General features: G+C 40.4%; 1 protein-coding gene across 1 annotated transcript in view; it reads right to left on the bottom strand.

Annotated features, from left to right (window-relative positions):
• LOC124613124 overlaps nucleotides 1-25552 on the bottom strand; it is a 95987-nt gene that overhangs the window by 27581 nt on the left and 42854 nt on the right. The window contains exon 3 of the mRNA XM_047141740.1: nucleotides 15023-15169. Within this exon, the coding sequence (XP_046997696.1) occupies nucleotides 15023-15169 (147 nt within the window). The remainder of the gene's footprint in view (nucleotides 1-15022; nucleotides 15170-25552) is intronic.

The following is a 25552-nucleotide window of genomic DNA, read 5'->3' as shown; positions in this document are numbered from 1 at the left end:
GTAATAGGTTCCTTGTCAACTGGGTACCCGGTGGAGTCTAGCCCGCAGGCGCTGTGTAAATAATGCCGGGGGAGTTTAGGTATGGGCTAAACTGTTGATTATTAACATAGGGAACAGCTTTCCACTTTAACCAGATAGTAGATTCCAGAAACCTGCTAATTATTTAATGGGTTCTGGCCATGAAATACTCCGATAACAATGAAAATTTTTGTGTTACATTTGCAACTTTACTTAAGTTTTTATGTGGTTAAATTCGTTCTGAAGTCTCGAACGGTGGAATAAGCTACTAATATTTTTAAACAATATATGTATGTTTCTTTCAACAGATAAGAGTGAAATTAAAAAGGAAGCAAAACAGAATCGTTTCTATGTGTTCTAAAGTTTTCTGTAGTTTGTTGCTTAGGCACAAAACACAGGAGCATGGCTGCTCAAAAGAATACACAACTCAATACACCATAAGCTGTAAACTTGTCAAGGTTTAGGCGCCGGAACTCTGCCAGAGCTCGTGCATGTCTGTCTATCTTACGTGAATGGTCTTTTTAGGGATACCCATTACTCATCAACGAAACTACCTAATGTAGCATTTATTATAGCAGTGTATACGACCTCTGAAAATACATTATTATTCCTCAAAACTTCATATTCCACTTCTTTATACACTGATTATTCTGAACGATTCTCTTAAGCTTCATCCTTCTCTTCATCATTAATAAATTGTAATATGAGACTATATTTGTTCCTGAGTTCACCTTACGATCCAATATCTATGTTCGAAATTTCTGTATAATTATAACGTAGTGCAGCTGGAATATTCGCATGTATCGCAGACTTTTCGAAGTGTACTTCCTCCTCCTTTGACTTTTAACGATGTATTCGTTATTACTATCTGAAATTTAGTACAGAACTCAATTATCTTTCCTCCTCTCTCATTCCTACTGCCAAGCCTTAACCAGTAACTCTGCTACTGCTTCCCCTACAACATTTTCCAGTCACCAGTGATAACATATCGAGTAGACAGAGCAAGGATACGAGGATACCACTAGCAGAGTGAAGGTGAATACTCATGCTCGACGTTTATCGTCCACCATTGTTGATCATTTTTTCTCAGAAACTAGGAAGTGATTGGATTCAAATCCGAGACCCAGGAAGTTTTGATAAGTTGTAAAATACGCTACATCGTGACCACGGTGACTGGTGAAAATGTAGAATTGTGCCTGCCTGAATACATTCGAATGACAGCAGTCTTTAAAACTACGTGTCTTTACGCCATTGAAGGTACCAAACTAGGCTCGCTTCAGTTTTTCTGCACACACAGAACGAATGTGACGATTGGGTTTGAAGTTCATGACCTAATGATAGACACAAGTAGGTGGAACTTAGTTACTTCTATGAACACTGTTAAGCTGCTGCCTGAGGAAGTCCTTCAGATTTAAATATTGGATGGTAAAGAAGATGTTGGCGTGGGGGGATAAGCTTCTGCATGCGTATTACATTACATCATAATGAAAAAATACGCAATATTATTTCTTCAATGGCTTGTGACTCTTAGTCTTTACAGTAGTTAAATTTCAAATTTCTACTCAGCGCAAATACAGAATTTTAAAAGTAGGTGATCTTTATGGGTAGTGTAACAAACACATCTCCGCATTTTAAACTCATTTTTGCTCGACTTTAGCAGTTCTAGCCGTGATACTTCAATTGTTAGTTTTAATTTCTTGTTCCTCTTTCTGTATCTAACGTATTTATTCCCCGGTTTTTAACTTTAGATTATGTTAATAATAAATCTGTAAAACCGCCATATCTGTGTTTGAAAACAATAAACTCCAAAACTACTAGACGAATTTTCATGGGGTTTTCACAGATAAATTGAGTTTAGCTTGGGGGAACATGTAGGCATTATTTTTTCAAAATCGGGTCACAGAAAAAGATGTAATTTAATGTTTTATCCATACTTATATTATAAATGCAAAAGTAAGTCTAAGGAGCTGAATCGATCGATTTGGATGAAGTTTGGTGTGGAGACTGGCCCCTGAGGAAAAACATAGGCTACTTTAGTAAAAAAAAAAAAAGTACATCGACCCCTAAGAGGGTGAAGTAGGGAAATGAACATCTTTCTTTACATAAGAGTACGTAAATCGTGTTAATAATTATTAAGTTTGTTGCAAAATATACACATTTTATAATTTACAGCTACTTCAGTAGCACGTTGCATATATGGGTGCTTCTATCTATGCCTCTCTATATACACTGCTCAGCAGTGAGGTTGCGCATGTTGCCACATCCTGTGTTGGGACAGCTTGGAAGGGCTGAGGGCGGGCCGCACATCTTGAGCTATGTTTACAGTCAGGCACGTGAGGGCAGCTGACATTATTGCATGTGCAAAAGCTTACTTACCACCTCTCACCACAATAAAATTACTGTTAAAAACATTCAGAAGTCAAGATCACGTAAATATATATTTGCTGTCATCTTTGGGTCTTAAGAAGTCTTTTTGTTATGAAACGTTTTCATTTTAAGTTGGACATCATTCCAAGTTGTCATGTACACAAAAACAGCGCGATATAAAAGGTTTGCCACAGCTAAAATATTTAAAACCATAATTCACTTCATGCAAATGGCCGTGTCAATGAGCAGTATATATCTTTACCTACAGGACAACTTGGTGTGAGGTCCGACTTAAAACCAACATGTTTCATAACAAACAGATTTAATGCGATCTTGGCTTTTGAATTTTTTTTAACAAGTAAACCAGATCGCACCTTCTGTGTTCTCAAAATGAGAAAATTGAATCAAAACTACTAAATGAAAGTGCAGCTGCAGATAACAGCTTGTAGATATTCCAAACACGTGAGTCAAGTTATCCAAGAAAAGTATGGAAAGACAAAAGTTATTTTAGATGGGGTGTAAGTTGAAGGAATAAATTCTAATTAATCAAATTGTATGCTAAGATTGCAGCCTCTCTCCATCGCTCTTTAGTATACATATGGACAAAATTATTAGGTACTGAAACGAATATCTGCGCCTTGAAATGAAACTGAAGAACAATATGTACATAAATACTATACTTTTTGCAGATTACCAGTTCATCCTACCGGACGATGATGATAATTTTCTGAAATATTGTATATGGTGAATATCATCTGTAAAAGTTATAATTTTCGGATATCTAGCACAAAAACAATAGTTACTGCAATGCAAGGAAAAAAAAAACCGATTAGAGCTAAAGAGATAATAGGCGATCAAATAATACAAGAAGTTTCAAGTTTCACTTATCTTGGTTGTGATTTATCCTTTAACTATGACGACGAAGGGAAGAAAAAGCTTCATCGATTTCGATATGTGTGTGGAACAATTCGAACAACACTGAAGGTGAGAGAAGTTCAAATGGTTCAAATGGCTGTGAGCACTATGGGACTCAACATCTTAGGTCATAAGTCCCCTAGAACTTAGAACTACTTAAACCTAACTAACCTAAGGAGATCACACACACCCATGCCCGAAGCAGGATTCGAACCTGCGACCGTAGCAGCCCCGCGGTTCCGGACTGCAGCGCCAGAACCGCTAGACCACCGCGGCCGGCGTGAGAGAAGTGATTTAACTGAAATTTTATGACCATGTCTGTGCCAAAGTTGTCGTATGGAAGCGAGTCGTGGGTGAATAAAACAAATTAGAGACAAAAATTCAGGCGGTTCAGTGAAAGGAAATAATTCACTCATTTTATTTAATTATTTATTGCTTATGTAGCCCGATCAAATTAGTACCCTAAGGCCCTCTCTTACATGTTAACTGGAACAACACGTATAAAATAATTAACATAAATGTCCCAATAATAATTTGCATGATTAATAAAAATAATAATTAGCTATAATAATAATAATAATAATAATAATAATAATAGTAACAGTAAGAATAATGGAGGCAATAATAATGATATTCATTAGTTATTGGTAACAACCTAAATTCTCTTTAGAAGAGAAAAAATGCAATGAAGAGGTAAGGCAGCAATTAAATCCATTTTAATTGAGTGACAGAATTTCCCGAAACAGATGAATTGGCAAAACTACATTTTTAGAATGGTAAACAGCAGAATTCCGAGGCTTACCCTTGGGGATTATCCCATCGGAAGAAGAGATCCTGGTCGCCCTGTGAAGAGATGTCAGAAAAACCGAGATGGGAGCACGCTAAAAGCCCAGTTCTGAAAGTGGAAATAACTAAGTAGCAGAAAATGTGCTCTAATTTATTGACTCGATTCGTATATTGAAGAACAATTGTGATCTGACATCAAACCCAAGTATTCCAAATCCAGGGATAAATTTTCTAGCAGATTAAGGCTGTGTCCCAGACTGGGATCCGAAACCGGGACCTTGTCTTTTGCTGGCAAAACTTCAACCGTCTTTGCTATTCAGGAACTACATACAATAAGTACAGGTAGTGTGAGACGTGTCTGAATAGTGTCAGTGCCTGCGAAAGGCGATATCTCGTGTTCATGTCCAGCTCCTATACACACTTTCGATCTGCTAGATTCATTGTAGAATTAATATGTAAACAAGTATTATTTATTTCGGTTTTTGTGACATATTCCACAGCCAGAAGAATCTGCTATCAGTGGCTTCATGGAACAAAAAACGTATCTAACGTAATCTAATTAATCGATTTTCTTGCACTTAGGAAGTGGGTGAATATTCTGAAATACGTCTCAGCTCTCGGCCCTTAAATGGAATATAGTCGACAATGTACATACTGGGACTTGTGCAAAAAAAAGAAGAATTGAGTTAGAACAATGGAGTATTTAAAATATTTCTAGCAGGGAAGATGAAATAACGACACAGAACGGTAGCTGTCTTAATTAACAGATCGGTCGTTGTGGTACATCATATGCCCACCGAGATCAAAGATAAGGAAGTTAGACGCCCATATACAGGTACGCACAGTGACAGAAGTGTACTGAACAAATGTGGATCTGTGAGATGAAACTCAACGTTGGATCATACATCCCTCCGCTCACACACGTGAACGCGCCATCGCCAAACAAGCATTAGATCAAAAATGTATTGACAAAAATGCTGAAACTCCTGAAAAATTACTGTGTACTAAACAAATTAATCGAAACGTCTCTCAAAGACTGATGCAGGCACTGAAGTTATCTGGATGGAAAATATTCATGCAAACAATTACGAAAACTTCTAGCAGGAGTCTGCTTCCTTTACCACTATTCTGTGGTATTCACAATCAACGTGAATGTTGATTAACATTTACGACTGAGAAAAATGCAAATTACAAAAATATTCCTTTAAAGACGACGAGAAGAATAAATAAAATAGAAAAGGAAATATTGATATTTGTAGAGCACTTCAGCGCTAGTGCTGGATTTTTTTATTCTTTGACCTTTAGCTTCAGTAAAATACGAGCACGCCACCGTAAGACCTGTTATTTGGGTAGCATAGTCATGTTAAAGAAAAACCTGAGCCGGATCTTCGTGTGAGTAAGTGCAGCCTTACATCACTAGACAGCCATGTTGGAAAGGTAGACGCCACTAACCTTTCTCTTTATGCGTGAAAAAAGAAAAAAAACAAGCACGTAATCCACAGTCACGTGCATTCGGATTAAAAATATAGTGTAAGGCTGCAACAGCACCCGAATCGTAGAAATGCAATTCTACGTTTATATCTTAAACTGACATAAAGAAAGAAAACAATACAAAAGAAGTTCATCTCTGATTAAAGACTTCGTAATTTACCTTGGGGTGAAAAGATCACTGTTTTGTCACATCATACAGCAAAACATAGTTACACAACAGATACGAGTCGAGTAATTTAGTCAGGCACTTGAACTTATATTTTGAATGTAGACGCTATTGTAAACAGATATAGTGGAAAGCTTTCATCTTTCCCTTTGGAAACGCATACAGAGTAGACATCGCAAAATTATAACGTTTTTCTGTGTTTTATTCTGCAACAAAATCCAGGAAAGTTCTTTTCTTTATTGAGCTAAACGTTAAAGAAACCTCGGCGAAACTACAGTATACTCTTGCCGAAACAACCAGTATCGATTTACAGCTTAACATTAACTCGCTCCAGTAGAATAGATAAAAACTACCAGAAACTATTCTAAAAAATAACAGATGATGCGACAAACCGCAGTGCTTGGATGTGCTACCGTATCGCCTTTGAGAATCGTGTTTTCTACTGCAAAATTCGTCGCTAAAGCTATTATATATACTCATGTCTCGGTCAGTAGATACCAAATACAGGGTGAAATTGGCGTTATAGAAATAATTCGAGAATAACCTCCGGAATAAACTTGAAACCACAGAAGGCCATATCGAATTATTCCCTGACTGCGTATATCTGAAATGATTGCCGTGCAAGTTGACGTTGAAATGAACGAAATCATATTCAGCTAAAATAGTTCGACTTTCATTTGAGGAAGGTGGTGAGACGGCGTTCACGTACACCTAGCAAGTGCCTAAGGGCGATAGGCAGCACGCTATTATGGTAAGCGTTCAGTCTACACCTGGTTGGCTTCGTATCATGTTGTCGTACCATTCAGGTGTTACAATTCGCCATAACATGTCACTCTATGTAAATAGAAGGCTTGTGTTAAGTCAGGAGCTGGATGAAAGTACAGCGAATGCAGTTTGTGTTGTACTAAATATGAAGGGACGTCAAAAATTAAGTTTCATAGTCAACAGATCTCTGTTAATAACGATCGAAACATTCTACCAATAGTTTAGTTCTTCGGTGATAGAAATCCGCTCCTTGGTCACGGAACCATTTGAGAACCGCTATGTGAACGTCCTCATCGTTGGAAAATCTCTTACACCTGAATGTTCTTTCAGCTTACAGCGAAGACGGTGGCTGTGGTGGTGGAGATAAGGACCTATGGGACCAAAGTGCTGAGGTAATCAGTCCCTAGGATTACACACTAGTTAATCTAACTTAAACTAACTTACCCTAAGGACAACACACACACCCATGCCCGAGGGAAGCTCGAACCTCCGACGGGGGAAGCCGCGTGAACTGTGGCATGACGCCTCGGAGCACGCGGTTACCCCGCGCGGCGAGAAGACGGAAATAGCATATTGTGAGATCTGGAATTCCCGGTCAACAACATCCATCTCTGTGCTATCTTGGTCAAGTCTGGCAGCATTTCACCAGGACCTGTCACCATGTTGCATTTGGTCCATATATTGCCAGAATTTCACAAGTAATCTGTGCGCAATTTAGACGTTTTGCCCTCAAGAGTCGTACTGTCCCGCCTTCTTCAGCTTTGCAGAACGTTTCCAATTGCCACGCCATTTCAGCCACACATTGCGATGCATTGTTGTCCATACCGCAGCAGAACTGACTCTGCCGGAAATGCGGAATAGGTACAGTATTTTCTTCAGACAGTGTGCACTCTTGTTGCTTACTGGTTCAAATGGCTCTGAGCACTATGCGACTTAACTTCTGAGGTCATCAGTTGCCTAGAACTTAGAACTAATTAAACCTAATTAACCTAAGGACATCACACACAGCCATGCCCGAGGCAGGATTCGAACCTGCGACCCTAGCGGTCGCCCGGCTCCAGACTGTAGCGCCTAGAACCGCACGGCCACTCCGGCCGGCGTTGCTTACTGGTCTTAGCGTGTGAAGACATATGAAGTCTCCAAGTACTATTTGCGTAATGATTGACGAAATAAATAAAACTGAATTAGTTGCTCGAGGATATACAATTTCTTTTCATGATGGTGATTCATAATGCAACACGAAAGACAGATGGAAATACTCCAGCTTTAAGGAAAGAACTACGAACAAAAATTTTTACTTATTGGTGAAGCTTCAAACGGCAGTAGTTTGAGGTTTCGAATTTAGACTTTTTCGGCGAATCTCGATGATGAAGTCTTCTCGGGTTATCAGCCAGGTCAAGGCGTCGTTCTGCTGCAGCAGGATCGGCTGATAAGCCGTGAAGACTTCACATAATCTGAATTTTTCATTGTGTTATTTAGGGGCTATAATTGATTGGATTCTATTCATAACAATATCTGTTTTAAGTTGAAAATCCCTAGGGCTATAACGTCTACCGATCTATATACATGGTATCCCATATTATTTAGAAGGAGGAGAGTTCTTAATTATTTTGAACTAAAGAACCAACGGCCGGAGATGAATCACATGGTATGAGGTTTTGAATGAGCAGTAGATGTGAGGAACGGGTATGTTAACTACTTATGGTTCGTAACACACAAGTAGCCTCCACATCAACAGACGTTCAAATGTGTTCAAATGTGTGTGAAATCTTGTGGGACTTAAATGCTAAGTTCATCAGTCCTTAACCTTACACACCGCTTAACCTAAATTATCCTAAGGACAAACACACACACCCATGCCCGAGGGAGGGCTCGAACCTCCGCCGGGACCATCAACATTCGTGACACTATCAAACAGTACAGTCATCTGTAATATGTTCACGATGATCACGAATATTTGCAGTTAGTGATTGATTATCTGTTTCTGTAACAACAGCCTATGTGCTTTATTTTTCTTTTGTATAGCTTCTTCTATCGCTTCATTGCAAATCTTAAGTCCCTTTTTTCGATGTGTTTTGGGTTTTTCGCCCAGTACCTCTTTAATAACATGTAGTACAATTTCTAAGTAGAATGCTTTTTCCCGACGACCATGTAATCGTACAGGACAGTGAAGACAAATTACAGATAGCGGTTCATGGATTAAGCAGTATAAGACTAAATTACCATCTACAGATATCAATAACAAAACAATAGTATTTTTACGGAAGTGTCCTATAAGGACTGAGATAGTCATCAAGAACATAACAGAACAGGTGTTCCATTATCAGTATCTAGAATGTGACATAACTTTTGAAGAAGAAAAAGATAATAAGAACATCAACACTTATCGACATGATGAGAATATTTAAGGATAAAACTAGAAAAGACACCCAAACGAATTTCTAGAGTCATGGCACAGCCCACAGTACTAAATGGAGCAAAAAAGTAGACATTGTGCCCGTCACTTTGTGCTGTTACTGTAAGTTCTTTTTATCAATAAAGAGCTGAGTAAACTGACGCACAAAAGTTAAGGACGAAAGGGTCACTGCACAGTGAGAAGGCTCCATGGAACTCGTACAATACATAGAAAGAACTGTTACAGTACAGTACAGAAAGTAACAGAAGGGAATATGCGATGAGACAAACAGAACTCACATATTTATTCAAAGAAAATATTTGCATTGAAGCCATTGCGATTCATGAGGGTCTCCCGGACATTACAAAAGATGGGACATGGATTCTAATAGGGCGCTTGAGGACCACGGATGGGAACACACACAACGTTCTCCTATGCTGGCCACAAGGTTCCTGAGGTGTTCTCGTGATCGGGAGTCCGCTCCTGCACCCGTGAGGTTTACAAATACTGGATGGTCGCTGGCGCGTGTGGACGTACTACAACGTACTCCCCAACGCATCCAAGTCGCGAGAGCGGGTAGGCCATTCCATTCGCTGAATATACTATCGTTCCAAGAGCTCATCCACCTGCACAGTTCGATGCGGTCGCACATAGTCAACCACAAAAATGAAGTAAGGGCCGAACGCACCCCTGAAAAGACGCAAATGTCGAAGGAGAACAGATGACCGGTGAGCGTACCGTGTTCAAAGACTTGGAGTTCAGTACGCCCATGCAACATGCTACCTCCCCACACCATAACACCTGGACCGCCAAAACGACTATGTTCGACAACATTCCCGTGTGCACTGTGTGTTCCCACCTATCGCCACATAAGGGTAACTAATTGCGTTGGGGAGACGTATTGCAAAACGTCCACGTGCACCAACAATAATCCAGCAGTTGTCTATGACGTTGATGGAGGAATGGACTACCCTCCCACAAGTACTCCTTATCAACTTTATGGCCAGCATCAGCACGTTGCAGAGTGTGACGTCCCCTCTCCCCTTTTTGTTGTCGCTGTTGATGTTGAGCCGCTACTGCTACAGCTCGGTCGGTGGAATGGAGACGCGACGCGCAGTGATGTTTGTCTCCGTCGAATCACGTGGATCAGCACCTGAAAGTCTCTAAAGAAAATTGTTCCTCGCGTAATGTATGAAAGTCCGTTTGCGAGTCCGCACAGTCTTATCAGCGATGCGAACTGCTGGTTGTAATCGTCTGTTATGATTTTATGATGATTTGCTATGCCCGGATAGTTAGTTATTGCAGTATTCATCACCGGCGTCGTTTCACACCACTGAAGCGAGGAAAAATTAATTTGCGGTTCAGTATCAGTAGTTGTTACGTTGCTAGGCAGAATTGTTCACTACGGCACGACGCAAATCCAGAGAAAATCCATAATGCTATCTTGCTTTCGTGCGTCGTGATATGTTTTCGGCAAGACGCTCCTTTCAATGCTCAGTGTTCATCAGTCACTCTTTCAACTGAAATGTTCACAGTTAATTGATTTTGATCATCAACTATCACACAGTTCAATTAATGATCGAGCCAACACGTGAGATTTCCATTACTGACGAACAATTGTATTGTTCCTTCTTAGCAATTAGTTTATAATCATCACGCCACGCGCACACCGATGGATCAGATCAATTACGATTCTTTTCAGTTCGGTTATCGTGACAATTACGACAACTTTTACAATCGACGAATTTGTACTATCTTCGTGTGGTCGAATTAATGTTTCCTACTCCAGGTAACCAGGTATTGCAGTCTTCGATACTACGTCCATTTTCTGTTGTAAGTGTTCACTTTGATGAAGGTTGAGTCCAACAATAATATCTCCAATAATTAAAGTTCATTAACTCGTCGTACACTATCAGAATATCATTTCAGGTCAAGTTCTCAAGTCAGAATAACTGAGAAAAAGGTCCGCGCATCTCTGTCACACAATATAACTTTTATTTAAAAAAGAAACAATCTCGTAGCGTTCCGTTTGTAGTACTACAACAAACGGTGCTCTCTCTGGACTTGATGGTAAGCAAGCTAGCAAGAGACTGACTTTTCCATGATCGAGCATTGTAGACGCATTGAATTTCCTTTTCGCCGCGTTTACATCTCTCTTTCACAATAAATGTTGTCTCTGACCGACATATTACTTTGGACTTAACTTTCGTCGTACTGATTTGCAGTTCTTACTGAGATGTTTGATAGCTAATTAAAAGTAACCTTTCTTTCTTTCTAGCTTTATATCATGACATACTCAGTAATTATTGAAATCGATGTTCATCAAAACTTTAAGGTGTTATATTATTGTGAAAGTTGTCTTACCTGTCAGGATAACACTATTCCCTACTTTAAATTATCATGACATTCTTATTTGGGTTTTCGGGTTTCTTGGGGTGTTACAAGAGATGGCAATGCCACCCGTGGTGATCACACACCTTACTAAGAGTCAGGTACCGCCTCTTGTTATGTTCAGGGGAATTAATCTCGGCGACTTCAGTGTAATTATTGTATTTGAAGAAACGTCTAAATATGAATGACACACACGTAACAATATTTACACACACATAACAATATTTACTTAATGATACATCGCCTAATAACTGTCCCCATGAGTGAAGACAACTTCCAAATGGAATTAAATGCAATCAAACAAACAGCGTCAAACGATGGCTATGCTGCTGCCTGAGTCGACTCCATAACGCACAAAAAGCACAAAAATGCCTGTACTCTCTTCTTTACCCTCTCCTTGATCCAGTACCTCAAGACTGCAATTAATGGCGCAGGGAAAATCTTACTGCAAGTAGGCAGAAAGCTTAAATGCAGGAACATAAAAACACCATTTTATGTTCCAGCCTAACGACAAGCGTCGGCACGAAGATGAAGAGCGCAAGAGCAGAGAGGGCTGTGCGACGGCGTCAGCCAGTAGCACGCAGACTAGGAACTCACCACGACAGGAGCGGCCTCTACAAGAGGAGACTAGAAGCGCCGCTCCATCCAGCCTCGGCGGCACATTACAATAATGACACTAGCCGAGGTACTAGCAGAGAGGCCTAAAGGAGCAGTGACATTAACGATAGCAGTGACTTTTGACCGAGTGTGAATGACTTGCATGGACATTGCATATACTATATAGTAAAGGACACTGACTGTTTTAATGGCGCCAATCGCTTGCGACACGTTCTTATAAACCAAAGTTAAGTATTGTCCATCTACTTTATTGTAATAAAAACCATTTAATGTGATTTGCTTGAATTGTTGTATAGCTGTCCGAGAAAGTAGCATCCTTAGGCACCCTATAAGAGACGAGTGGGCAGGATCCCACATTTTATGTGCGTAGTACTGTTGGTACTGTTTGCCTGATAATAAAGACAGGACTCCAGCTTCGGAAAAGCATGGATTATATAAATTACTTATAAATGTCGCAGATTTTATGTAGATCAATTACTCATTTTAGGTACATGCCCCATTTTCCCTTATTTCAGTTACTATGATTTCTCTCATTGCGGTAAAAAAAAGTATAATCACAGCTGCTTCACTCAAATGCTTAATATCACTATTATCTCTTATCTGTTTGTAATTTAGGAACTATTAAAGACAAGTTGTTTTGTTTAGGCACATCTTTGGACTATGTCACCGAAATTTATTGTTAAATTATTTTCTTCTATGTACAACTGTTTTAATTTCTCTACAGTTCGCTGGTTGATGTGTCACATATTTTATCTTAGTCAAATAATCTTACATCATATTTAGATTGAAATAATCCCTCTTGTTTTATTCCTAATTCTAGCATTAACATTTTTCATCTCTGTAAATAGATTCACTAATTTAAAGTCTTTGCTACAGCAAAATTTCACTGCACCACATCGTTATCATCGTACCTGAAAATGGCGTAACAACCGAAAACCTGTTTGTGCAACAAATAATAAATATTGTAGAATATTACACCAGTGTTGTGTGTGTTCGCCGGCCGGGGTGACCGAGCTGATCTAGGCGCTACAGTGTGGAACCGCGCGACCGCTACGGTCGCAGGTTCGAATCCTGCCGCGGGCATGGATGTGTGTGATGTCCTTAGGTTAGTTAGGTTTAAGTAGTTCTAAGTTCTAGGGGACTGATGACATCAGAAGTTAAGTCCCATAGTGCTCAGAGCCATTTGAACATTTTTTTGTGTGTGTTCCATTCGTAATGTATTAAATTTTCAACCAGCAACGACAGAACAGTAAGTCAATGCAAATGTGTGATTCCTATTCGTCTCCTTGCTTATTTCTTCCTGTTACATTTTGTACCCAACCGCAGCAGTGTATTCCAGGAGTATTGCAAGGCATACGCATTTTCCAGGTCTTACATGAGCTTCATAATTACGATACAGAATAAAATCCCCCCAAAAATAACTCTATATTGTTAACAGGAAGCAACTGTAATAATCTCATGTACCGAATAACAAAACAGTACCTACCCTTATAACGACAGGGGGATGCATAAATGAGATAAAGTGAACGCCGTTTGGAGGCGGACTTTGAATGTGGTTAATGGCTTTGGGAAACCGCAATTAACAATTACAAAAGAAGGTCCAGTTGCAGTGCAGAAAGAAATAAGGCGAGAACATTATAATACCTTTTTAAATAAACACAGCCGAGACTATGGGTAAGTGGCTAGACAGCATTAACATGGCTAGCAGCGACCCGGCAAGAAAAATAAAATTTCACCTATAACGTGGAAGCGGTTGGCTGGATCCATACTGTGTGACATACAAGAGACATGGTGGGGAGAGTCACGTCATATAAAAGCATTTTTGAGAACTAAATGAACAGAGCTCTCTTGTCTCGCAGCGGGCCACACCTGTGTGTGGAAAAATAGCGAAGACGTTGAGACCTTTACGTCTGCGAAGTGAGGGCGGTAAGCTTCATGTATCGTGGCGACAGATGTAAAGTGGTAGTTCATATTCCTGCGGAAATATTCGTTGGCAGAGCATTGTGCACGTCGCTCCATCCCTTAGCGAGTGTGCAATAGCCATTATTTTGAGTAGAGAAAATTTAACATTCTACTGAACACAGGAAAGTTGAGACTGAGTGATTCAGTCAAGGCCAGAGTAGGGAATTAGCGTTTCAGATCCAGTATGGAGACAACGCCGCCACAGTTCCCGATTGGTAATATACCAAAGTGCATTAGGCGACATTAAATGTTGAGTCGAGAGTCTGCTCACTCCAACCTGCATATGCTTTCAATATATAATTTCAAGAGTTGAATACCAACATACCCTCTATTGAGTACATGAGAGTTTGATTAGTTTTAAAGTAAAAATTTCATTCTCTCCCAACTTAGTCCATTGAACAGCTATGACAATGTAGATGCAAATTTTGCTGATGAAGATTTAATCGTTTTGCTAGTTATAAAATTCTCATATATACAGATAAAGATTTAATAATCACATATTGGATCTCTAAATGTTAATTATTTTGTTGAGAGTTGAAAGTGATTGAACTTGCTTGTTATGTATCACTTGAACACTGGAAGCAGTGATAAATTAAATGTAGAATGAAAAAGGGAGAGATTGTGTTGTCATTTTACAAAAAAATCACAAACTCTCATTAATATCAATTTGCGCATTCTTCTTATGTCACAGCAGAATTTCTAATTGATTTGAGACGATCCGCACCTAACATTAGCGGTATTACAGGGCCAAAATTAATAGCTATATAAAATGTCTGTTTACCAACCTGGGCTTGTGAAGGCATTAAGATACGTTATCCACTCGTGCGCGATCACGAAATAGCTTTACTCACCAGCACTTTACACAAAAATGAATACACGTTACAGTATGGCCCAAGTTTCATCGAGTGCTACTTGGCAGTGACACACCATGCAGAAGTTACTTTCCTTCGTAAGTTGTGTTCATCACTGAATTTAGTTTCGAGCATTAGGATCCCGTCTCAAAGCGCTAAATATATGAACTTTAGCCAAATGTATAATTTTGACCGTAAAGGTTCGAGACACCCTGTACGCTGAAATTCAGACAGGTGAGAATAATTCTTTTTCGTCGTCTGCTAAGCGCACAGTAAGCAGCCTGTGGGAATACTCACCGCTGCATTCTTCATCGTCCGTCTCGGGGTGTCCCGGCTTACAGAGACACACGCGGCCCGTCGAGCTGTTGCTCTCTGTGTTGTTGGGTGTCGTGCACTCCCCGAAAGGCAGGCACTCCCTGTCCTCAGAACACGCCCAGCGCAGGCCTGCAAAAGGAGGTAGCGGTCTCAAGTGTAGGTCAGCGCTACAGCGAAGACGTCCTCGTGTTAATGTTCTTTTTGTTTGATTGCTGCTGCTTTACTTTTGATTTCTCCGTTTATACAAACCACATAGGCAAACACATAGGTGATTCAAATGTTTATCATTCTAATTTGTATCAGTTCGTCGCTCCTAAACCATCTCTACGATCATGAACGAAAAGATACCCAGGTTAACTAAATCGAGCAAGTGGTATCTTGAATAGGGAAATCAATACGTGTCTGGATGCGCTCTTAGAACAATGCTTTTCCACCCGCCGATAAGCAACGATAGCGTCCAGAGAACAGGCAAGATGGACCCAACAACCTATGCGTATATATCATTCCTAGGACAAGAACAGAATAGAAGCTTTCGAAATGTGGTGCTACAGAAGAATGCTGAAGATTAGATGGGTAGATCACATAACTAATGAGGAAGTACTGACTAGAATTGGGGAGAAGAGGAGTTTGTGGCACAACTTGACTAGAAGAAGGGATCGGTTGGTAGGACATGTTCTGAGGCATCAAGGGATCACCAGCTTAGTATTGGAGGGCAGCGTGGAGGGTAAAAATCGTAGAGGGAGACCAAGAGATGAATACACTAAGCGGAGTCAGAAGGATGTAGGTTGGAGTAGATATTAGGAGATGAAGAAGCTTGCACAGGATAGAGTAGCATGGAGAGCTGCATCAAACCAGTCTCAGGACTGAAGACCACACAACACAACAACAAGAATAAAATCAAATAACATAGCTGAATATTAAAATCAAGGAATAGCAAACAGGAAACAGAGAATCATCAACGTCACAAAGACAGAAATCCCACACAAATAAAAGTACAAGACGAGAGAAAGACGGAAAAGTAAACAAAAGCTGGTACACAGACATACAATCATAAATAATAAACGATTCAATGCAAAAATATTTCCTAAAGGAAGTGGAAAAAACATATTCTATTATCAGGCATATGTGAATTAAAATGCAACACACGTGATGAAGGATATACAGGGAGAGGTTTCAATGCGTCCAGAAAATCAAATGACTTGCTGATAATGTTGAAAGAAATCGAAAATTTACGTACTATTTTTCACACAAACAAATTTTATCGAGGCATTCTACTTACATGTAGCTCACAAATCGTAAGTCAGAAGAACATAAAACAACTAATTCGTCCGAAAAGTGATCACATTGAGAAATATTTCATGCTCCTGTCTCGTACCAAAGGAACATGTAGGAAAATGCACGAAAAGTTTCTAGCGAACGAGGGTCGTAATTTCAAAACACCGTAGCTCTTATTGTTTGGAATGGAACAGTTATTGCTAGACTACAACATTAAGGCACCTGGGAGTGAATGCGCTTCTGTGGGCTTGTCGTTAGCCAGTGTGTAATCGGGGCAGATAGCACTTGCACGACTAGAGTTGCGCTCTAGGTGGTTTCGGTACACTACATAAATAACGTAGTAAATGGTAAGATTACTGATAGCGTTGCTAGAATTGGTAGTGACAGAAACAGGAATGACGTAAGAGAGTAAAGGGGAGCTGATGACTTCCCTTTGTTTTTTGTTTGTTTAGCTGTTTGTTTTGCACAAAAATAGAATCACACATCATTCAGTGTTAGTCTATTGTTTATAGGTTACAGACTATAAACTGTATTTTTTAGGAAAAAAAATTAGTTGATCGAGTTATGTTTGCGCTTTTATGAAAGCAAAGCAATTACTTTTGATGTAAGTACGGTCTTCACGCACAAACATAAGAAAATATATAATTATTCTCGTTACCTTGTACTCAATAGAACGTTCTTCATCACAATCAAAGTTGTTATGATAAATACAGAAGTTTTTTCTGAATAACAGGAAAAAAGTTTTCCATAAATTCCACGAAGTATTATAGCGATGTTTGATATATTTTTGTTTTGCGTTTTTTTATTTCACATTTTTGTTGAAGAAATTGCGCTTTCTGGCGCTACGTGATAAAACTGTATTGTTTTCTTTATTTTTACAAAAGCATCGCTCTGTTTCACGTTACAGATCAACAGTTTTCGAATAAAACATAAATTAAACACTGACGATTTCAGTTTTTCTATAACTATTGTTTATTCTTAAGTAAGAGACAGAGGGATAACTACGCAGAACAAAAATGTTCCGTAGCTTACTCGGCCCTTTAAATATTCACACTCGGTTTGTAGGCGGTTCATCGCTTCCAGTATTTAGGTCTAGTTGGCTCCAGAGAGACAGTCTACAGACGACTGAACAGTCATGGTTTATTCGCCCGGAGACCTGAAAGGTACATTCCACTGACCCCAGTGTGACACTGATCGCATGCGTAACGAAAGCGATCGTTATGAAGTAGCGGCCGAGAGGAATGCAACACATCTAACGTTTAGGTATCACGGATACGAAATTAACTGACCGAAGCTACTAGGAAAAGTTCCGTAGTCTACGTTTGCTTATGCTAGTCTACGTAACCTACGGTAGCTTTACAACTCTCTGCACAACTAATCTGAAAGCACTGACGGTGCAATGTGTTCTTTTTTAGTCACTGCTGTACGCCTTTACTGCAAACGTCACCACGTGTTTCCAATAACGCCCAAGTGCAGTAGTATCATGGAGTAAAACTTGGCGCGTGTCGTGTACTGAATACGGCGTACTTATCCCTGCACATATCCCACACTTGCCGACGTGATCCAAAAAGTTTCTCCAATGGCAAGGTGTTCCAGCCCACGCAGTTGACTGTTTTCCGAAGTCCGTTCCTCTAAAAAAACAACTTATACATTAGTTATTGACTAAATCGTAATGCAAACAAAAAAAAAAAGAAGCGTACATTTTGTCCTCAAATTGTTTGTACCACTTTTCCTATACATCGAAAAGTCACCTGTACAGTACAAACTACACTCATGCTCATAAATTAAGGATAGTGCTGATACATGGTGAAACAACGCTCTGGTGGGCGGTTTGCGGGTTTTAATCACCTCGGTGTATGACCATGCGTTGCATTTGACCTGCGGTCGTCGCACGGTGGCGCTGGCAGCAGTCCTCATACGCAGAGGTGTGTTGGTGCATGTCAGAGTACGGTGAGCGAGTAAGTGTGCAGACGTTTCCAGAAATGCTAATGGTGACTATGTGTTGAAAATGCCTCAAAGAACACATATTGATGACGTAATGAGAGGGCGACTGGAGGCTAGTCAAACACAGCAGGTCGTAGCACGGGCCCTCCGTGTGCCACAAAGTGTGATCTTACAGTTATGACAACGATTCCAGCAGACAGGAAAAGTGTCCAGGAGCTACAGTATGGGACGTCCACAGTGTACAACACCACAAGAAGACGGCCACGGAGTACTGCAGGTAGCCTTGCTCGGAACTTTACCGCAGCCCCTGGAATAGTTGGCTCCAGAGAGACAGTCTACAGACGACTGAACAGTCATGGTTTATTCGCCCGGAGACCTGAAAGGTGCATTCCACTGACCCCTCGTCACAGGAGAGCCCGCAAAGCCTGGTGTCAAGAACACAGTACATGGTTCTAGGCGATATAGTCTGGAACCGCGCGACCGCTACGGTCGCAGGTTCGAATCCTGCCTCGGGCATGGATGTGTGTGATGTCTTTAGGTTAGTTAGGTTTAAATAGTTCTAAGTTCTAGGGGACTGCTGACCTCAGAAGTTAAATCCCATAGTGCTCAGAGCCATTTGAACCACAGTACATGGTCATTGGAACAGTGGTCCCAGGTTATGTTCACGGACGAGTCCAGGTATAGTCTGAACAGTGATTCTCGCCGGGGTTTCATCTGGCTAGATACCAGCCGCTTAATGTCCTTGAAAGGGACCTGTATGGAGGTCATGGTTTGATGATGTGGGATGGGATTATGAGTGGTGCGCGGACACCCTTGCATGTCTTTGACAGAGGTCAGGTGTATCGGGATGTCATTTTGCACCAATATGTCCGCTTTTTCAGGGGTGCACTGGGTCTCACCTTCCTCCTGATGGATGATAACGCACGGCCCCACCGAGCTGCCATCCTGGAGGAGTACCTTGAAACAGAAGATAAAGCGAATGGAGTGGCCTGCCTGTTCTCCAGACCTAAACCCCATCGAGCACGTCTGGGATGCTCTCGGTCGACGTATCGCTGCACATCTTCAAACACCTACGACACTTCAGGATCTCCGACAGGCACTGGTGCAAGAATGGGAGGATATACCCCAGCATCTGCTCGACCACCTGATCCAGAGTATGCGAACCCGTTGTGCGGCCTGTGTAATTGTGCATTCTGATCATATACCATACTGATGTCGGGGTACATGCGCAGGAAACAGTAGCGTTTTGCAGAACATGTGTTTCGGGACGGTTTTCTCAACTTATCACCAACACTGTGGACTTACAGATCTGTGTTTTGTGTGTTCCCTGTGTGCCTATGGTATTAGCGCCAGTTTTGTGTAGTGCCACGTTGTGTGGCACCACATTCTGCAATTATCCTTAATTTATGAGCATGTGAATAAAAGAACATTTCACGCCAGATAGAAATACCATGTAAGTGTATGGAAGTAAAGAACAAATCACTCTTATTTCGTAAGATATTTAGACCAACAGAATCATAAAAGTTATGCAAGGCACCCAGACGTGGAAATCGCAAGGGTACGAAATAGGAAACATTTCCATTGTCCTACAATAAAACTACCATAATCATAAAATAGTTATATAAAACAAATCGTTCCTAGCGATCACACTAGCCTGGCAAACCAGATAATTTTTAAATTAACAGAAGATATTTTCAGTATAATATTACAGCCAAATGAGCCTATATTTCCTCACCGACATTCTTCCATCCTCTTCCGCTTTCCCGTGACAGGTCAAATGCATCCACTCACCTATCCTACAACCCCAACCATCCACATTCTGGCATCTTAGTTTAACCTCACAACACACACACACACACACACACACACACACACACAATAATACAACAGCGAACAGTACTAACTGTAAAACGAGTATAGCTACAGAAGAAATCGCATTTAAAGGATACGTAGGCTTCTAAAAAGCCTATAAAACTGAATGTGAAAACGACATCAAAGTTTTGGCGACAGCTGACCTCTGCTTCTAACGAGAGTAAAAACCAGATGCTTCCCAAACTTGCACAAAGGTGCAATAAACACCGTAAGCAACGCGTACAGAACATAACATTAGTAACCAAGACTATTTTGATCCATTGAAATTCAAAACGCAGAAAACATATTTAGTCTACAAAATGCTAGAATAAACATAACTGATGTTTTACAAATAAAATAAACTTGACTGGTTAAAAACTTTGCAAAACTGGGACATAATGCTTCGAATCATTATAACTTCTGCAGGGTGTTTCAGATTAGATATTTTTCTCTGTAACTTAAAAGTAGTAAGGGAGATGAATACTAATTAGATAGGTAACACTAAGAAACGTTTTTCTGTCTCTGGAATAATTAACATAGATTATTTAGCTATTTTCCAGGAAGTTATAGCAAACACACAACGTTATTTTTTCTGTCATATACTTGATGTATTTAAATCAACTGTGTACAAATGAGTTTAAATCAAATTTCCATTCATTTTAGTTCTGGAGCTAAAAATGATCTAATATTAAGGGCAAGATACAACATAATGGACATACCTGTTTGTGTTCGGATGTATATTATAATGGCAGAATGTTCATTTAAGTGAGGTTTCCAGATTAATTCTATTTTTGCTGCATGCACAACTCAATGCACCAACTACCTCACTTGTGAACGAGAGGTAATGTCGCTGGTGTTACAGAGCGACAGGTTTCATCGATGCAGTGTTTGAAGTTATGTACGCTTAGATTGTAGAATGTACCGGTAACCTTACGATGGGGTAGAGATCTACATCGAAGTCTACCTATAGTACGTGACTACTCTGCAATTCAGCCCTAAGTGCAGGCAGAGGGTTATCGAACTACTTTCTCACTAGACCGTTCCACTCTTGAAAAGCGCGCGGAAAAAACGAACGCTTCAATCTTTTTCTCATTTTATAACGATTATCATTTCTCCCTATGTAGGAGGGCATCAACAGAAGAATTTCGCATTCGGGAGAGAAAGCCAGAGATAGAAATTTCGCGAAAAGATCTCGCCGCAACGAAAAATGCCTTTGTTGCAATGATTGCCACCCCAGCTCGCGCATCATATCCGTGGCACTCTCTTCCCTGATCCGCTATAATACAAAATGCCCTTCTTTGAACTTCTTCGATGACCTTCGTCACTTCTCTCTGGTAAGGATCTCATATCGCACAGCTACACTCTAGCAGAGGACGGACAAGAGTAATGCAGGCAGTCTCTTTAGTCGATTTGTTTCACCTTCTAAGTGCTCTGCCAATAATGTAGATCCTTTGGTTCGCCTTTCCCATAAAATTAGCTACGTGGTCGTTATAATTTCAGTTGTTAGGAATTATTATATCTACGCGTTTAGTTGGATTGTCAGCCTTTAGATTTGTGTGATTTATCGTGTAACCGAAATTTAACAGATTCGTGCCGGCCGAAGTGGCCGTGCGGTTAAAGGCGCTGCAGTCTGGAACCGCAAGACCGCTACGGTCGCAGATTCGAATCCTGCCTCGGGCGTGGATGTTTATGATGTCCTTAGGTTAGTTAGGTTTAACTAGTTCTAAGTTCTAGGGGACTAATGACCTCAGCAGTTGAGTCCCATAGTGCTCAGAGCCATTTGAACCATTTTAACAGATTCGTTTTAGTAATCATGTGGATAATCTCGCATTTTTCCCTTATTTAGGTTCAATTGCCATTTTGCATCATTCAGATATTTTGTCAAAATTATTTAGCAGTAAGTTTTGATCTTCTGATAACTTTACTAGACGGTAAACGACAGTATCAACTGCAAACAATCGAGAACGGTTGCTTAGATCGTCTCCTAAACCGTTAATACAGATTAAAAACAGCAGATGGCCTGTAAAACTTCATTGGGGAACACCTTTTGTTTTAGTCGAAAACTTTCCGTCAATTATTATGAACTGTGATCTTTCTGAATCCAGTCGCTCAATTAAGGATATGCTCCACAGGCACGCAATTTGATTAGAAGCCACTTGTGAGGAATAGTATCAAAAGCCTTCTGGAAATCTAGAAATATGGAATCAATTTCAGATCTCCTCTCGTACCGAGTGAGGTGGCGCAGTGGTTAGACACTGGACTCGCATTCGGGAGGACGACGGTTCAAACCCGCGTCCGGCCATCCTGATTTAGGTTTTCCGTGATTTCCCTAAATCGCTCCAGGCAAATGCCGGGATGGTTCCTTTCAAAGGGCACGGCCGACTTCCTTCCCCGTCCTTCTCTAATCCGATGAGACCGATGACCTCGCTGTCTGGTCTCCTTCCCCGAAACAACCAACCAATCTCCTCTCGTAGCAGTCGTTACTTGAGGAGAATAAACATCTAGTTCTGATGTACAAGACCGATATTTTCTGAATCCCTGTGAACTATATGCCAATAGATCATTTTCTTGGAAGTAATTCATAGTGTTCGAATACAGTATGTGTTCCAAATTAGACTGCAAGTCAATATTAGTGTTATGGGTCTGTAATTCAGCGGACTACTCGTATATTATTTCTCGAGTATTGTTGTGCCCAGTGCAACTTTCCAGTCTTTCGACGAACGAGCAGTGGTTTATGATCGCTAAGTATGGAGCTGTTATCTGAACATATTCTGAAACGTATCTGGTTGATATACAGTCTGGATCGGAAAACCTGCCTTTATTAAGTGATTTAAGGTCCTTCGCTGCATGGTGAATATCTATTTCTAAGTTATTCACGTTTGCAGCAGTTATTAATTCCATTTCTGGAAAATATATTTGCCTCCTTTGGTGAAGGAATTTCGGGAAGCCGTATTTAGTAACTCCGCTTTGGTGACTCAGTCATCACTAACATTACCATCGCTATCGTGCAGTGAAGGTATTGATTGTGTCTTGTCACTGGTATACTTCATATACGAGCAGAATCTATTTGGATTTTATGTCAGATTTCGAGACAGTCTCGTTGTGGATACTGTTATAGGCATCTCGCATTGATGTCTGCTCTAAATATTGGGCTTCTGAAAGCTCTGCCAATCTCGGGGACTTTTTTCATCTTTTAAATCTTGCACCCTTTTTTGATGCTGCTGAAATTGTGTTCTGGCCTATTTGGTGTGCCGTGGGGGACCAGCTCCGTCTCTTATTAATTTAATTGGTATACATCTCTCAGTTACTGTCGATACTATTTCTCTGAAGTTAAGCCACATCTGGTCTTCGCTTACATAGTCCGGAAGCAAGGCGTCAAGCGAATTTTTATCTGCTCTTTTAAACACATGCATTTGAAATTTAGTTGCAGTGGGTTTGGAAGTTGTGGTATTCAGCCTTGCTACAACGACCTTTTGATCACTAATCCCTGTATTCGTCTTGATGCTCCCACTCTCATCAGTGTTACTTATAGCTAAGAGGTGAAGAGTGTTTTCACAACTATTTACACTTCTAGTGGGCCCCTGAACTAAGGCAGTGCGGAAAACACAAACAAACGTGGTTAGATCTGCCATGGATATGGCATAAGCAACCAACTAATAGGTTGACGTGTTGCTAATGCTCGACAGACGCGATGCCAACGAAACAGCCATGCCTTATACTGTGAGATATTATAGTTGAAAGCTCAATAAATGCTAAACAAAGACTTCGAGGAACAAGTAGTCTGGGAAGTCACGGCGGTAGTAGACGAAGACTTGTAGAAAGTAAGGACACGGAAGTGTTTGTTTTGCCTGCGATGTACCAAGGTGCTGACGTCAACTTAAGAGAAGTTGCTGGAGTCACTAGTCTAAGCCTTACATATGTGTGAGGAACTGTACACGGTAACAAGTTTACCCATACCACTTGTAACTGACACAGAAGCTGAATGGGGACGACTTCAGTTGGGTAGCTACTTTCTGCAAATGTACACTGAATAATTTCATTCTGGACACTTTACAGAATATTATGTTCTATGGTGAATCCATGTTCACAAATTGTGTTGCAATGAACCGTCATGATGCCCACTACTGGGACACAGAAAATGCTAGGAGAAAACATAATGTCGATCGTCAAATCAGGTGGTCCGTTAATGTGTGATGTGCAATCCTTGGAGATTAAATCATAGCTTCCCACTACTTCGTGGGTACTCTGACAGGCGAGGCATATCGAGCTTTTACTGTCGGAAATCTAGTTGCTCTCCTTCAAAATCAGTTTAGACGTTAGCGGCCGTATGTCGATGTAGCATGACGGCCACGCAGCTCAATCTGTTCGTGACGTTGTGCAAGAAGTGAGCTGTATCATTCCGGGAAGATGGTCAGGACGCGTGGTCCTCAATTCGTCCGATTTAACCTCAACAGATTTATTTTTGTGGGGACATCTGAAAAAGCTGTTTATGTCTTCTAACCCAAAACCCAGACTACTTACAAAAAGCGTATCGAGCAAGCTTGACGCTCCATAACACCAGCAACTTTACGTCTACTCCGCAGGTAATTTAGAAGGTGCACTGAATGGCTCATTTACGAAAATGTGAATTAATTTGAATATTTCCTTTAAACTAACGCTCCACCATCAGTGAATTGAAAAAATGCAGCAATTATGTTGCATACAACAAAAAGTATTGGAAAGTTTCTAAGTTCCTAACTAAAACTGTTGCAAATTTGATTTAAACTGATTTATACACACTTTTTTAAATCATCGCGTACATGATAGGAAAGCGTAATGTTAAATTTAAAAAAATGGCAACTCGTTTTGTAACTCTTTGGAATACTGCGAAATAATCTATGTTAATAATTTTGCAAAAAGATCAGTATTACGCCGGCCGCTGGTGGCCGAGCGGTTCTGGCGCTTCAGTCTGGAACCGCGCGACCGCTACGGTCGCAGGTTCGAATCCTGCCTCGGGCATGGATGTGTGTGTTGTCCTTAGGTTAGTTAGCTTTAAGTAGTTCTAAGTTCTAGGGGACTTATGACCTCAGCAGTTGAGTCCCATAGTGCTCAGAGCCATTTGAACCATTTTTTTTTCAGTATTACAAGACTGGTCCAGGTCATGTTACAGGATGCTACAGCAGACTGGAATAAATTTCTGCAAAAACAGTAACCTTTCTTACATTTACCTAGGTAAATAGAAATTGCTTGCATTTATTCTGTAAGTTATGGAGAACACATTGTCTGAAACACCGTATACGTCAAAACAATAACGGGTAGAAACAAAGTTAAATACTAGTATTGGTATTTCATTAGAGGTGTAAGAGGTTTTGCAAACAATGGTATTGCTTGTCGCTATTCATTTCCTTTTTAGATTTGTTTATGTTTGGTATGACTGTGTTTAGTCCATGTATCGTGTACCTG

Source organism: Schistocerca americana, chromosome 4 (assembly GCF_021461395.2).
Source record: "Schistocerca americana isolate TAMUIC-IGC-003095 chromosome 4, iqSchAmer2.1, whole genome shotgun sequence".
NCBI lineage: Eukaryota > Metazoa > Arthropoda > Insecta > Orthoptera > Acrididae > Schistocerca > Schistocerca americana.
This window is presented reverse-complemented; position numbering and strand designations above follow the sequence as displayed.